The sequence below is a fragment of the Neofelis nebulosa genome, chromosome 9 (genome assembly GCF_028018385.1).
Source record: "Neofelis nebulosa isolate mNeoNeb1 chromosome 9, mNeoNeb1.pri, whole genome shotgun sequence".
Taxonomy (NCBI): domain Eukaryota; kingdom Metazoa; phylum Chordata; class Mammalia; order Carnivora; family Felidae; genus Neofelis; species Neofelis nebulosa.
In genome coordinates, this window is record NC_080790.1 from 38,300,574 (window position 1) to 38,315,590 (window position 15,017).

The 15,017-nt window shown below is 44.0% G+C and overlaps 2 protein-coding genes across 15 annotated transcripts in view; both read left to right on the forward strand.

Annotated features, from left to right (window-relative positions):
- Positions 1 to 13,404, forward strand: part of LOC131484750 (interleukin-36 gamma-like) — a 174,764-nt gene extending 161,360 nt beyond the window's left edge. For 9 of the 13 annotated variants that reach the window (XM_058683332.1, XM_058683333.1, XM_058683330.1 and 6 more), the window contains 3 exons: positions 8,009 to 8,113; positions 8,718 to 8,857; positions 11,828 to 13,404. In XM_058683332.1, coding sequence (XP_058539315.1) covers positions 8,009 to 8,113; positions 8,718 to 8,857; positions 11,828 to 12,037 — 455 coding nt within the window. In that variant the 3' untranslated portion in view covers positions 12,038 to 13,404. Of the gene's footprint in view, positions 1 to 6,263; positions 7,074 to 7,486; positions 7,555 to 8,008; positions 8,114 to 8,717; positions 8,858 to 11,827 lie in introns of those variants that run through there. The other 4 variants (XM_058683336.1, XM_058683337.1, XM_058683335.1 and 1 more) reach the window with 3 other exon arrangements.
- Positions 8,725 to 15,017, forward strand: part of IL36B (interleukin 36 beta) — a 31,975-nt gene continuing 25,682 nt past the window's right edge. Inside the window, exon 1 of one of the 2 annotated variants that reach the window (XM_058683344.1) lies at positions 8,725 to 8,857. The gene's annotated coding sequence lies outside the window, so the exon portion shown is untranslated. The remainder of the gene's footprint in view (positions 8,858 to 15,017) is intronic. The other variant, XM_058683343.1, reaches the window with a different exon arrangement.

A 15,017-nucleotide genomic window follows, 5' to 3' on the forward strand; every position in this document is an offset into this window, starting at 1 on the left:
TCATCCCACCCACGTTTGGTAAAAGCTGTACTGCAGAGGTCGCCCTGGGAATTTCCTTGGCATTTTCCCATTTTCCTAAATCTACTCAAGTACAAATGGCCTGTGCTGTTCTCTGTGGTGCATGGTACACATCATGTTGCCCCATTAGTTTGACCAAGGTTAGTGCCAGTTCTTTTCCAGTAGCAGGGCCCAAACCAGACTGCCAAGCTTGCTTGTTAGTAGCCCTTGATGGGATGTAAGCTACAGTGGCCCTAGTCTTTTCAGGAGTCCCAAGGGAACTGATGAGCACGGCAGCAGGAAGCCCTGCATTGAGGAGTTGGGAGTTATAGATTCCAAGCCCAGTTCTACTACTAATTTGCTTCTGTGTATTTGTCAACTGTGGGGGCCAGGTAACCTCTACTCTCTACCACTTCTTGGTTCCTTCTGCTTTATTCATTGTGAATGTTAGCTTGGCTACGTGAATAAGTTTTTATGGAGATTGTGCATCTATGAACAGATTATAGAGATTCTAGTGATGTTGAATGACCAAGCTCTCTCACCCTACCTGGTGTCCATTGATGTTCCCTCCACTTATCAAGATCATGGGCATGTTTGTTTGTTTGTTTATAAATTTACATCCAAGTTATTTAGCATATAATGCAATAATGATTTCAGGAGTAGATTCCAGTGATTCATCCCCTACATATAATACCCGGTGCTGATCCCAACAAAGGTCCTTCTTAATGTCCCTTGCCCATTTAGCCTACCTCCCCACCCAAAACCCCTCCAACAACCCTCAGTTTGTTCTCTGTATTTAAGAGTCTCTTATGTTTTGTTCCCCTCCCTGTTTTTATATTATTTTTGCTTCCCTTCCCATTGTTCATCTGTTTTGTATCTTAAATTCCACCAAAAAACTGCTAGAACTGATCCATGAATTCAGCAAAGCCGCAGGATACAAAATCAGTGCACAAAAATCGGTTGCATTTCTATACACCAATAACGAAGCAGCAGAAAGAGAAATCAAGGAATCGATCCCATTTACAATTGCACCAAAAACCATAAAATACCTAGGAATAAACCTAACCAAAGAGGTGAAAAATCTGTATACTGGAAACTATAGAAAGCTTATGAAAGAAATTGAAGAAGACACACAAAAAATGGAAAAATATTTCATGCTCATAGATTGGAAGAACAAATATTGTTAAAATATCTATACTACCCAAAGCAATCTACATATTAAATGCAATCCTATCAAAACAACACCAACATTCTTCACAGAGCTAGAACAAACAATCCTAAAATTTGTATGGAACCATAAAAGACCCCGAATAGCCAAAGCAATCCTGAAAAAGAGAACCAAGACTGGAGCCATCACAATTCTGGACTTCAAGATGTATTACAAAGCTATAATCATCAAGACAGTATGGTACTGGCACAAAAACAGACACTCAGATCAATGGAACAGAATAGGGAACCCAGAAATGAACCCACAAACGTATGGCCAACTAATCTTTGACAAAGGAGGAAGGAATAGCCAATGGAATAAAGGCAGTCTCTTCAGCAAATGGTGTTGGGATAACTGGACAGCAACATGCAGAACTGGACCACTTTCTTACACCATATACAAAAATAAATTCAAAATGTGAGACATCAAAATCCTAGAGGAGAAAGCATGCAGAAATCTCTTTGACCTTGGCTGCAGCAACTTCTTACTCAACACATCTCCGGAGGCAAGGGAAACAAAAGCAACAATGAACTATTGGGACCTCATCAAGATAAAAAGCTTCTGCACAGTGAAGGAGACAATCAGCAAAACTAAGAGGAAACCATTGGAATGGGAGAAGATATTTGCAAAGGACATATCAGATAAAGGGTTAGTATCCAAAATCTATAAAGAACTTATCAAACTCAACACCCCAAAAACAAATAATCCCGTAAAGAAATGGGTAAAAGACATGAACACACACTTTTACAAAGAAGACATCCAGATGCCTAACAGACACATGAAAAGATGCTGAACATCACGCAGCATCAGGGAAATACAAATCAAAACCACAATGAGATACCACCTCATACCTGTCAGAATGGTTAACATTAATAACTCAGGCAACAACAGATGTTGGCGAGGATGTGGAGAAAGAGTAACACTTTTGCACTGCTGGTGGGAATGCAAGCTGGTGCAGCCACTCTGGAAAACAGTATGGAGGTTCCTCAAAAAATTAAAAATAGAACTATCCTAGACCCCAGCAATTGCACTCCTAGGTACTTGTGCAAAGGATACAGGTGTGCTGTTTCAAAGGGGCACATGCACCCAATAGCAGTGCTATTGACAATAGCCAAAGTATGGAAAGAGCCCAAATGCCCATTGATGGATGAATGGATAAAGAAGATGTGGGAGGAGGTCAAACTTTCACTCTTCACAGATGACATGATACTCTATATGGGAAACCCAAAAGATTCCACCAAAAAACTGCTAGAACTGATCCATGAATTCAGCAAAGCCGCAGGATATAAAATCAGTGCACAGAAATCAGTTGCATTCCTATACACCAACAATGAGGTGACAGAAAGAGAAATCAAGGAATCAATCCCATTTACAGTTGCACCAAAAACCATAAAATACCTAGGAAAAATCTAACCAAAGAGGTGAAAAATCTATACACTGAAAACTATAGAAAGCTTATGAAAGAAATTGAAGAAGACACAAAGAAATGGAAAAAGATTCCATGCTCCTGGATAGGAAGAACAAATATTGTTAAAATGTCGATACTACCCAAAGCAATCTACATATTCAATGCAATCCCTATCAAGTAACACCAGCATTCTTCACAGAGCTAGAACAAATAATCCTAAAATTTGTATGGAACCAGAAAAGACACCGAAAAGCCAAAGCAATCTTGAAAAAGAAAACCAAAGCAGGAGGCATCACAATCCCAGACTTCAAGCTATACTACAAAGCTGTAATCATCAAGACAGTATGGTACTGGCACAAGAACAGACACTCAGATCAATGGAATAGAATAGAGAACCCAGAAATGGACCCACAAACCTATGGCCAACTAATCTTTGACAAAGCAGGAAAGAATATCCAATGGAATAAAGGCAGTCTCTTCAGCAAGTGGTGCTGGGAAAACTGGACAGCGACATGCAGAAGAATGAACCTGGACCACTTTCTTACACCATACACAAAAATAAACTCAAAATGGATGAAAGACCTCAATGTAAGACAGGAAGCCATCAAAATCCTCAAGGAGAAAGCAGGCAAAAACCTCTTTGATCTTGCCTGCAGCAACTTCTTAGTCAACACGTCTCTGGAGGCAAGGGAAATAAAAGCAAAAACGAAGTACTGGGACCTCATCAAAATAAAAAGCTTCTGCACAGTGAAGGAAATAATCAGCAAAGCTAAAAGGCAACCGACAGAATGGGAGAAGATATTTGCAAATGACATATCAGATAAAGGGTTAGTATCCAAAATCTACAAAGAACTTATCAAACTCAACACCCAAAAACCGAATAATCCAATGAAGAAATGGGCAAAAGACATGAATAGACACTTCTCCAAAGTAGGCACCCAGATGGCCAACTGACACATGAAAAAATGCTCAACATCACTCATCATCAGGGAAATACAAATCAAAACCACAATGAGATACCACCTTACACCTGTCAGAATGGCTAACATTAACAACTCAGGCAACAACAGATGTTGGTGAGGATGCGGAGAAAGAGGATCTTTTTTGCATTGTTGGCGGGAATGCAAGCTGGTGCAGCCACTCTGGAAAACAGTATGGAGGTTCCTCAAAAAACTAAAAATAGAACTACTCTATGACCCAGAAATTGCACTACTAGGCATTTATCCACGGGATACAGGTGTGCTGTTTCACAGGGACACATGCACCCCCATGTTTATAGCAGCGCTATCGACAATAGCCAAAGTATGGAAAGAGCCCAAATGTCCATCGATGGATGAATGGATAAAGAAGATGTAGTATATATATATATACAATGGAGTCTTACTCAGTAATCAAGAAGAATGAAATCTTGCCATTTGCAACTACGTGGATGGAACTAGAGGGTATTATGCTAAGTGAAATTAGTCAGTCAGAGAAAGACATGTCATATGACTTCACTCATATGAGGACTTTAAAACAGATGAACATAAGGGAAGGGAAATAAAAATAATATAAAAACAGGGAGGGGGACAAATCAGAAGAGACTCATAAATATGGAGAACAAACTGAGGGTTGCTGGAGGGGTTGTGGGAGGGGGGATGGGCTAAATGGGTAAGGGGCACTAAGGAATCTACTCCTGAAATCATTGCTTCACTATATGCTAACTAATTTGGATATAAATTTTAAAAAATAAAAAATAAAGTTAACAACAAAGATGTGGTATGTGTGTATATATATATGTATATATATACATATACATACAGACATACACACACACACACACACACACACACTGGGATATTACTCAGCAATCAAAAAGAATGAAATATTGCCATTTGCAACAACGTGGATAGAACTAAAGTATATTGTGCTAAGCAAAATTAGAGAAAGACAAATATCATATAACTTTACCATATGTGAAATTTAAGATACAAAAAAGATCATGGGCATGTTAAGTGAGCAAACTAGTGGGGCTTGTTAGCAAACAAGCGTGGATGATAATATCTTAGAGCTTAAAAATTGGAATGTGGACTTAGTGAGCTCATAAAATTATTTCCATGTCTAGAATCTTTGGCTTTACGAGTACTTACTTGAATTCAATTCAAGCCACGCTTAATGGTGTGCATATTTCATTGTTGTAAGTGACAACAAAACATTAATAGAAAGAACCTGGCAAGCTGGGTTATGTTTACATAGCAGAATCACAGTCTTTACTTTTTATAACCAGCATAAATATTGATAGTCCTCTCAAATACAGCTAGAGTAACATGTAATTTTATTATCCATCCCTCTAAGACAAAAGTTCTGGTCCATTTCTTCAGTAGATGGGCTGTCTGCTCCTCAATTATGTACCCCAGTGGTTCAGTTCTTCCCTATTATCACCATCACTCCTATTCTAATTTCTCTTATACTCATTCACACTAAAGTTTAAATGGGGAACTTCAGAATGGATACTGATTGCTGGGAACTCTGGAAAGTACTGGATTCTCTGAATATTGGGAAGTGAGGGAAAGGTCAGGATCAAGTGGAATAAAGAGGACACATGTCATCATAAAACACAGATTTTTACACCCTTCTTCTGGGCATGGAAAATTCAAGCTAGATCCAATGGCTTTTGAATCACTGAAAATATAGCTTTCTGGGTTGTGTCACTTGGGACCTCTGAGCATCTCTTGGGCTCATGCCTCCTCTCCACATTTGTGGTTCATGCACCCAACCGGTTATACTCTCTTTTCAGAGGTCTGAGCATCAGTTTGGCAGAAGGTCTCCTCCTGAGGTCTGGGCATCCGTCCTACAAGTTCCTTCCTTTGAGCTCCTAGGCTTTTTTGTTCTCTCTGGTTTCTTTCCTGCAATTAACTATCTGGGATCCCTTAGTACCTCCTTGTTACTCTTTAGCCTTCTGACATGTTTTCTAACCAATTCCCTTTGAAATTCCTGGTGTGGGTTCTGCTTTCCACACTAGATCCTGATTGAAACAGAAGCCTAAAGAATTTGGAGGCCAGATGGTAGGACTATTTAGATGCCATTTTATGGTGAGCCTCCCAAGAAAGGTATGTTGACTGATGCGTAATGGAGAGGCTCTTCAGTTGGACAGAGGGGACCCAAGAGAGGTGACCCTGGCTGAGCCTGGCTTTGAACACCAGTGTGCCTGAATTCATTTTCACACTGTCTCCTGGGGTGACAGATAAACTGGAAGCCAAAAATGATGGGATTGATGTCTCCACAGGAAAGGACCATGTTCATCCAAGGCCAACAGGGAGATGGGGGTGAAAAGTATGAGAGGTTGAGCAAGAAGATTCCTTTCAGGGTTGGGAAAAGGGGCTCATGGAAGTGCTTGCCTAGAAGGTTCTATTTTAGCCCTTCCCCCAACCTCCCTGTAGCTAGGTGGTTAAATATGAAGTTGATTCCAATCTGTCTTTTGAAATTCACCTCAGTCAAGTTAACTTGTGCCTCAGAAGGTTTTCAGGCTTGATCTCAGTAGATGGGGTGTGGAGGTGGGAGTAGAGGCATAAAAAAACATGATACAAAAAAAATAGTAATAGTAACCGTTACCATTAGTTGAGAACCTACAAATGTCCTGCATTACTAGAACAGAGAGGGTGGGAGAGAAGTTGGGTTCTGGGGCTCTGTTGTTAGAGAAATCAGTGCCAACCATTTTAGTCCTTAGGCAGTTCTGAGTCCACTGCATTTTAGGGGCACCAGAGACCAAGTTTGCATCAGTTATGGGTGCACCACTCAGTACCTATGGCTTCCCAAGGGGATGAGGTGCATCTCTGAGGGGCTGAAAGAGTATAGTAGGCTTTCAGCTTAACCTTTCTTTCAGGGGTGGCCTGAGGTGTTTCAGGCATGGTTGGATGAGTGGGAATGCCATGTGGGAACCCTGCCTAAAGCACACAGCTAATTTTGCAATCACAAGACTCCCTTAGTGGAACTGTAAAGGGCAAGCTTGATTGCCCCAGCAGATGGACTTCCCTTGTGGAGGGCCTGACATTCCAGGTGTAGCCCAAGTGACAAGGCAGGAGAATTGAGCTCCGGGGAAGTCCCGCAGTCTCCCCTTGCTGAGCAGCCTGGGGTCTGTCATCAACTCTATTTCCCCGTAGGTGTGGCTCGGTGCCTCCTTCTCAAGGAGCTCAGGCTGGTCACACTCATGCTGATGCTGTGATTTCTTCATCTGAGTCTCACAGGATCTTCTGGCATATGATTGCCACACCCCACCCAGCCAGGTGGGACCTCCCCGTACTTCCCAAATAAATGACAGCCTCGGTCACTGCTCTTGGGAGCTATTGGAGCTGTGATTCAGTCCCCTGCACTTTCGATAAAGTCCTTCCTTGCCCGCTGATAGCTGGCAAGTCCTCCAGCTCTTCTTTGTGCTTTAGGGCTCGGGGAAGAGATGCGGCCATGCCGGACTCAGTCCAGCGCGGGGTCAGTGGTTTCCGGGAGTTACTAGGATCTTGGCAGAGATGCCCTGGCCTGGGGCCGCCCCCCCTGCTCCCAGGCAGAAGCAGTTGCCGATGGGAGGAAGGAGGAGGGATGCGGGCATCAGGTGGGGGTGGCTTTTTAAGGTCAAAAGTCACGCCTGGCTCAGGACTTTTAGGGAGAGATTCTGTCACTGGCTGGATCTTTGGGTGGAGTAAACTCTGCGCCATGTCCCCCTCCCTGACACCACCTTGAAGTTTTGTCTCAGGAGGTGGCTCAGATTTTCTGACTAGGGCTTTGTGTCAGGCCAGGCTTCCAGGCCAGCTCCCTATCCAGAATGGGGACCTCAGTAACTAGTGTCCTGGAAAGGTCTTAGGAATGTCTCCTGACCCTTCTGTCTCCTATTGCTGTCCCCGCAGGTGTGGAGACAATCCCATTATGACATGCATTCGAGGAGTCCCTTTCTGTGGAGAACCCTATACAGCAGGTGATGTTGAGATGGGGCTCTGTACCCACGCCTGTGCCCACACCTGTCTCTTCTGGATGCCCCAGCATTCTCTGCCCCTCTTTGTGCATGGCCCTTCCCACCCGGTGCTGTCCATCTTCCACTGGATGGTGGGCTTCCACGGGGTGGGACGTGGTGCTTATTCTCTGCTCTAGCTCCAGACCCAGCACCGAGCCAAGCACAGAGTAGGCATCAGAAGGAGTACCTGGGCCTTGACTGTACTGTGGGACAGGTTATCCTCTTAGACCAGTTTCAGCCCTGGCCCTCCTCACCACCACCTGTAGCTTTCCTGGAAAGAAGGGCTGGGCTGAGGGTCACGAGATCGCTGCCAGTTTTGGTGTGTAAACCCTGAGCCTTCCTTCCCGAAGGGCCTAGCATCTAGTAAAGTGGCCTAATTAGAATGTTTCCTCATTATTCTTTTCTATTTGAACCGTAGTGAATAAACCTCAGACCGGGGAGGTCTCTGACTTGAATCAGCAGGTGTGGATCCTGCAGGATCAGACCATTGTGACAGTTCCACGGACTGACAGTGTGACTCCAGGTGAGTGGTCATCCTGTGGCTGCTGCCTTGGAGGCAAGGGAGGCGTCATGTTAGCACACATGGGATGCTGGCACTGGCCTTGTGTTCAAAGGCAGCTTTACAAAAGGGCCCACCTGGAGGGGGCTCCCCCACCTGCCTGGGAAGGGGTGTCCTGGGGAGCCGGAGAGCTGCTTTCAGTGACCTGATGGCCTGTCACATGGAAGAGGAGTATCTTATTCTGCCTGACTTCTGGGTGTCCTAAAAGGACTCAATGAGTGGGTACCATGGGAAGGCAGGTTTCAACATCACATGAGGCCAAACTTGCTAATGGACGGAGGTCTTCAAGGAGCAGAGGGGCTGCTTGGGGTTGGAGTTTCCCACCTCCAGGTGGTCCAGCAGGGGCTGCCATCTGTTTAGCTCTTCGTGTTTGCTCCATTTCCTAGGGCAGTGACTGGTGCATGGTGTGAGTGGATGAATGAATGAACAAATGTGGTGGTTGGCGTTTTGGTGGGCCTGGGGTAGCAGGGATTGCACTCAAGGTTTCTTCCTGCCCCACCTGGGTGATGCTGGCCTCGTCCTGATTTCAAGAGGAAACTGACACTATCTTCCCTTTTGTCCTTCTTAGTCACTGTCACTGTTGTCCCATGCAAGTATCCAGAGTATCTTGAGCAAGGCAGAGGGATTCCCATTTATATGGGAATAGAGAATCCAGAAATGTGTCTGTCTTGTGAGGACATAGGAGGGCAGCCCACATTGCAACTGAAGGTGAGTAAGAAAAATAATGTTATTAAAAATACCAGTTTCTTTCTTCCTTCCTCCCTTCCCTCCTTCTTTTCTCCCTTCCTTCCTCCCTTTCTCCCTCCTTCCCTCCCTTCCTTCCTTCCTTCCTTCCTTCCTTCCTTCCTTCCTTCCTTCCTTCCTTCCTTCCTTCCTTCCTTCCTTTTTCTTTCTTTCTTTCTTTCTTTCTTTCTTTCTTTCTTTCTTTCTTTCTTTCTTTCTTTCTTTCTTTCTTTCAGAGAGAGCAGGGAAGGGCAGAGAGAGAGAGGGAGAGAAAATCCCAAGCATGCTCCGTGCTGCAGTGAGGAGCCTGACATGGGGCTCTCCACCTCATGAGCCATGAGATCATGACCTAAGCCAAAATCAAGAGTGAGACCACTCAACCAACTGAGCCACCCAGGTGCCCCAAAAGGCCAGTTTCTTTTATGAGATATTTATTTGGTAGATAATCTAGTTTTAGAAGTAAAAAAAGAAATATTCTCCGTTCTTAAACATATTTATTCCTAGATATTTTTGAGTTATCTGCATGCAGTTGCGTTATCCTGAACATCACTAGTTGAGGATCTTTGTCTTTCTTGTATTTTAAGATATTGTCTACCATTGTTTCAAGTATATTCTCTCCTTCATTCTGGCTTCTCTTTCCTTCCTTTTGGAATGCCTATTCCTTAGTCATTGGAACATCTAGATCTCTCTTCAGTATCTCATCTTATTTTCCATACTTTCTATCCTTTCACTGTTTTGTTTTTTTCTTGTTGCACCCTGGGAGAATATCTTGGTTTAACTTCCAGGTCACGATTACATTTTAAGTTTATCCTGTCTGCTTACTTATTCTCCTGTTCAGTTTTCTGAGATTTCAATCTTTCCTCTTGTTCCTTAAACTTCAGTTTAGTTCAACTCAATTTCATTTCATCCAGTCCAATTAGCTGAGTAAATGTGTAGGTTTTTAGTGGCACAGCACCGTTGTGGCCATTTGAGAAACATTGGTGCCCAGAATGGCACAGAGCCCTGCCCTCAGAGGGTGTAGATTCTAGCGGGAGGAGAGAAGTGGTAGACAGTAAGTGTAATAGGTAAGCCTGTGGTGTCTTTAAGGGTGTTATGTCCCGTGGGAAAGCACAGTTAGAGCAGGCTAAAGAGACTGGCCGTGCCAACCCAGGTGGAGTTGGGCTGCCATAGAAAATAGTGCAGTCGGCATCATCAGATCTTAGCAGACAGTAGAAGGCAAGAAGAGAGTTAGCCAACAGGTGTGAGTGGGAGCAAGTTCAAGAATTAGCGGAGAGAACAGTGTGACAGGAGTGAACTAAGTGGGGAGGAGTTCAGAGAGATAAAAAGGCAGGACACAAAGGGCCTTGCCGGCATTTGTAAGGACTTTGCCTTTCCATCTGAGTAAGATGGGGCATTATTAGAATGTTTTGAGTAGAAGAGTCCCATGCATGAACATAGGTTTGAAAAGAATTATTTTGGCTGCCAGTTGAAAGCAGACTGGGGAGTGGGGGGGGGGGCAGGGTAAAAGTCCTGTGGGGGGACTTCGAGGTGATCTAGGGGAGATTTGATGGACGCAAGTGGGTAGCAGTGGAGGCAGGCAGAAGCCAGTCAGACTCTGAAAATATTTTATTTAAATTGAGGCAAGAGGACTTGCTGACAGAGTGAATGCTGGGTGTGATGAAAGAGGACTGAGAATTACGTTTTCACCTATGTCCTGTCTGCTAAGCCACCCTTCTACTGCGATTTTGTCTACTGTGGTTTTCGATGGATTGAGAATTGACCGTTTCATTCTGCCACATGTGGGTCCTTAGGGACCCTGGTGCCAGCAGTGTTGCTGCAGTGCTGGAGGTGAACGCCCAGACCGAGGGGTTTAAGAGTGGGACAGGAGGAGAGAAACTAGAGACAGCCTATATAGACAACTGTTACAGAGAGTTTTCTGCATAAGGGGAGTTGGGAAAGGTGGTGGGCAAACGAGATCATTATTTAAGAGGTAGAATGGCAGCAAATGTGCTAATGGAAATGACGGAGAGAACGCAAACATGAATGGCCGGAAGAGGAACAGCAGTAAGCTGGGGAGGGCAGCTGGAGACTTGCCTCCCAGTCCTTCCCAGGCGGGAGGTTGAAAAGGAGGATGGAGGAGGTGGTGTCAGAGTTTGAAATGAGCAAGTGTCTTTTTATTTATTAAAAAGCCAACACATCTCTATTGAATTTCTGTGTGTTGGGATATACAGTGATGAACAAGTCTAGCAATAATTATATGATTGATGGATATTCTAAGTTCAGATGCTAATGAGATAGGGAGGAGGTCCAAATGTGGACACATTATGGACCATCCCTGTGTAGTGTCTCTCTGGAGATCTTGTGTGTGCATAATTTTGTTAAAAATACTTATTTTACTTCAATGCACAGTATGTAAATACACAAAATGTACTTCTACATATGATATAGAAAGCATTTTCGGATTGCTCTATTTACTTGGTTTGTTTGTGTGTTTAACACAAATCCTTTGGTTTGTTAGACCCTCTTGTGTCTTTTTTGTGGCACTGACATTCCTCAAGTGTTGGCAGCTGGTCAGAGGCTAATACTGGAACTTTTGTTAGAAGACTAGTTTTGCGAGGTGACAGCCCTCAACTGTTGCGGCTTTGGTAGGGGAGGTCCTTGGTTTATTGCTGCAGATCTGCAGCTCCTTCTTTTCCCCCCATCAGCCTCTTGTGTGAGATGAGTTCCAATGCATCGTTGGAGTGTGCCCACTTGTTCATTAACCTTTCTTTGTGCCATTCCTACTCCATCTCTGGATTTGAGGAAAGGGGCCGAGAAGGTGAGATTCCATGCTCACTCTGCGGCTCCTTTGAAATGTGGTTTAATAGAGGGATAAGGCTTTCTCTAACTTTGGAACATTTATTGATTGTGCACAAGTAACTCTGAACCGCTAACAGCCTCTGCTTCTCCTGCTGGGCGTTCTCTGTCACGTTTCAGGAGGAGGAGATACTGGATCTGTACAACGAAGTCGCGCCCGTGGAGCCCTTCCTCTTCTACCACTCAAAAGATGGCAGGACCTCCACCTTCGAGTCCGTGGCCTTCCCTGGCTGGTTCATCGCCTCCTCTGAGATCCGCCATCCCCTCTTCCTCACTTCAGACCTGGGGGGAAAGAACAATGTTAACTTCAATTTAAGTATCAATGCTTGACCTCAGCCTGGAGGGGGCAGCTTGGTCAGAGGTCTTTGTTAAATTTCCTAGTTCCCAGCATGCTTTCATTTATATTCTCTCCGTGTCATTTCACGTCAGTGCTGAGAGGTGGGCAGGACCTTGTTATCATCACACTTTGTGAATGACTTCAGGGCAGCCGAGGCATAGAATGTGAGCTCAGACACGGGGCGAGGGGTCACGTAAAGTTCTCCTCTCAAGCTGAAGTTGTCCATCCCACAGCCATCTGTACGAGGGTGTCTGGACCCCAAGACAGTGCCTTCTCTGTGGGTGGATACAGAGAAGCGTCAGAGCTCATGATCTGGTGACTAGTGTGGAACTGATTCGTTTTGTTTTCTTTCCTATTTAGATTACATTTTCCATATGCTTTGTATGTTGCCAGTATATTTCACGTTGTATAATGTATCCTTTTAAGGGTTAAGGAACGTTTAAAGGTAAATAATTCTTAACAATAGTTAAACTATTTTTTTCCTAATTCTAATATGTAAACATAAAGCCAAATATAAACTTCATGTGTTTACATAACAGAAAAGCTAAAACTAAGCTGTAAAATGAAGTAGAAAACGTAGTAAACTGAAATTAGCGAGAGTAATTGAATGAGGATAGCTCACTGGGGTTTCACTGGGGAAAGAAGGACCCCTATCAGTGGTGAAAGTCCAGGGTGGAGATAATGCATGTAAAAGAACACTACTATATGACTACTTTCTGTACAGTCTCACAGCCTTGATTTCTTTGCCTCTTCTAGACTTTTCCTTTTAGGCATCCACAAGATCTCTTTAAAAATAGCAGTAAAGGTGATGACAGAGCCTAAGGCAGGGCAAACTACAAGCTAGCACACCGCCCCCACTCCCCCAGGTGGCATATGTGGGATATTCCTCAGGCACTGCTGGCTGCCCAGGGACAAAGGAGAGGAAATAAACAAGTAGCTAACTGATAGAGATCACAGTCATGCAGGACCAGAGTCTCCCTCAGTTCACAAATATCTTAGTAAATTTCAAGAAAAAGTCAATCTTATCAAATAGCCTAATCTCCAGAAACCTGTAGAATCAGTTTGCTGGAGCCCCAACATCACCCTTCCATAGTGATATAGGGAACAAAGGCAAGAAGGAAATGGCAGGTAAAATTAAGTGCCTGCGGCCCGTATAACCCGTATAACCTGCGGCCCATTGACAAATGCTTGAGGCAAATACAGAGTACCAAGTTTCTCCAGGAACCCCCTACCGTCCTAATGTTAATGCCTTACTAGAGGAAAACCAACCTTAGCTTGATAATAGCAAGGCCTCAGGTATCTTAGGAGTCCTCTTTAGCATATCAAAGTCCCTCTGGAGGCCTTCCTTTTGTCTTTACCTGCCCCCCCCCCCCCCCCCCCCCCCGCCCCGTGCCATAGTGTATAACCAGTCATTGTTCACAACCACAGTGCAGCTCTTCCTGCCCACAGGTCCTGTCCGCCTGCTTTAATATCACCTTTTTGCACCAAAGACGTCTTCAAGAATTCTTTCTTGGCCGTCAGCTCCAAACCCCACGAACCCCACCATCACCCCAAAACTTCCTCAAAGGTGCCTTTTCTTGGAACAGAGAGCCTAGCTTTCCCACCGGTCATGCTTCAGATGATGTATTCTGATGAAATTAAATCACTGTGGGTATAATTGTAGAAAGATGTAGCTACATCTGGTCTGTATATAACAGATTTCTTATTTTGACTCTGATACTACAGACATAGAAAGTTCTGTTTGCTTAAATACAATTTCCAAAATAGCGCCAGTCACTTACTTTTTTTTTTTTTTTCTTCCTACTTTTGGACAATCAGACCACATACTCTACTAAGCAGGCCAGTAAGCAATCAGTAAGCCCCGATTTAATGCAACATCTCTTGATCTTTGACGTTTTCTTCCTCAATTAAATATAGTTTTAGCATTGCAGTTTTATTAAAAAACAGCATTAAAATGGGCACTGAGGTAATTAGTTCTGGGATATTAAATAGGAGAATTGGTTATGAATATTTACTACTATACTCACTGCTCATAAATGGTGATAGCTTCTTATATCTGACCATTTACATTGTTTCACTGTCAGTTGTTACATCTGCCAATTGGGATCCAATAACACATTTGCTTGTGACGTGATTATGGTCTGAGTGTTACAGCACCTCCATCCTCCTACAGGCTGTGTGGTGATTCCATTGTCCCATCTCTTTACCGCGAAAACTGCATGCAGGTGATGTGACACTTTGGATTGTCACTTCGCACAGGTTTGAGCTCACACAAAAGCTCAAATATGAGTTCTGGTGTCATGTAACTGGTTATCCTGATGGTACAGAAGAGGTTCTGATAACATATTTAGAGTGTAATCAAAATGAAAACATAGTAATCTCTAGCTTGTGGAGCCTGGAGAGCAGACCTCCAGAGACCCTCCGCTTATCCATCACGTTTGTGAAAGACCACAGCATATGAAATCATAGAAAGGACCCTATGAGTAGCAACGTCCTCATTTTCAGGTGAACACCTGTTTTTCACACATCTGAATATCCAATGCTCTTGCATTCAGGTGGGTTCCGTGAGCTCCAGGCCAACACTCACTGAAGGATTCGGTTCTTTTGCATCTTTGGTATGAAGGGCTTGATGCCCTGTGTTGGGGGAGGTCATTGAGAGGATGTGACCACCAGCTGACCCATGAGCTGGACCCTGGCAGCTGGAGGCTCCTCACCCCCTCTCCTGTCCTTGCAATGTGTGCTCTGGGTGCTTTCCTGGCTCCCAGAAGCTGCCCCAAGGACATAGCCTTGAAGCAGTGTAGTGATGTGATGTTGAGACATCTGGACGGTACCTGTGGCTGAACCCAGTTAAAGCTTCTATATAAATTTTTAATATTCTAGTGGGTGGGTATGGAAATGTACTCATCTTACAGCTGCCCCAAAACAAGCATCATATATAAATTCCCTTGCTTATTAAACTTGCCACCTACAGAT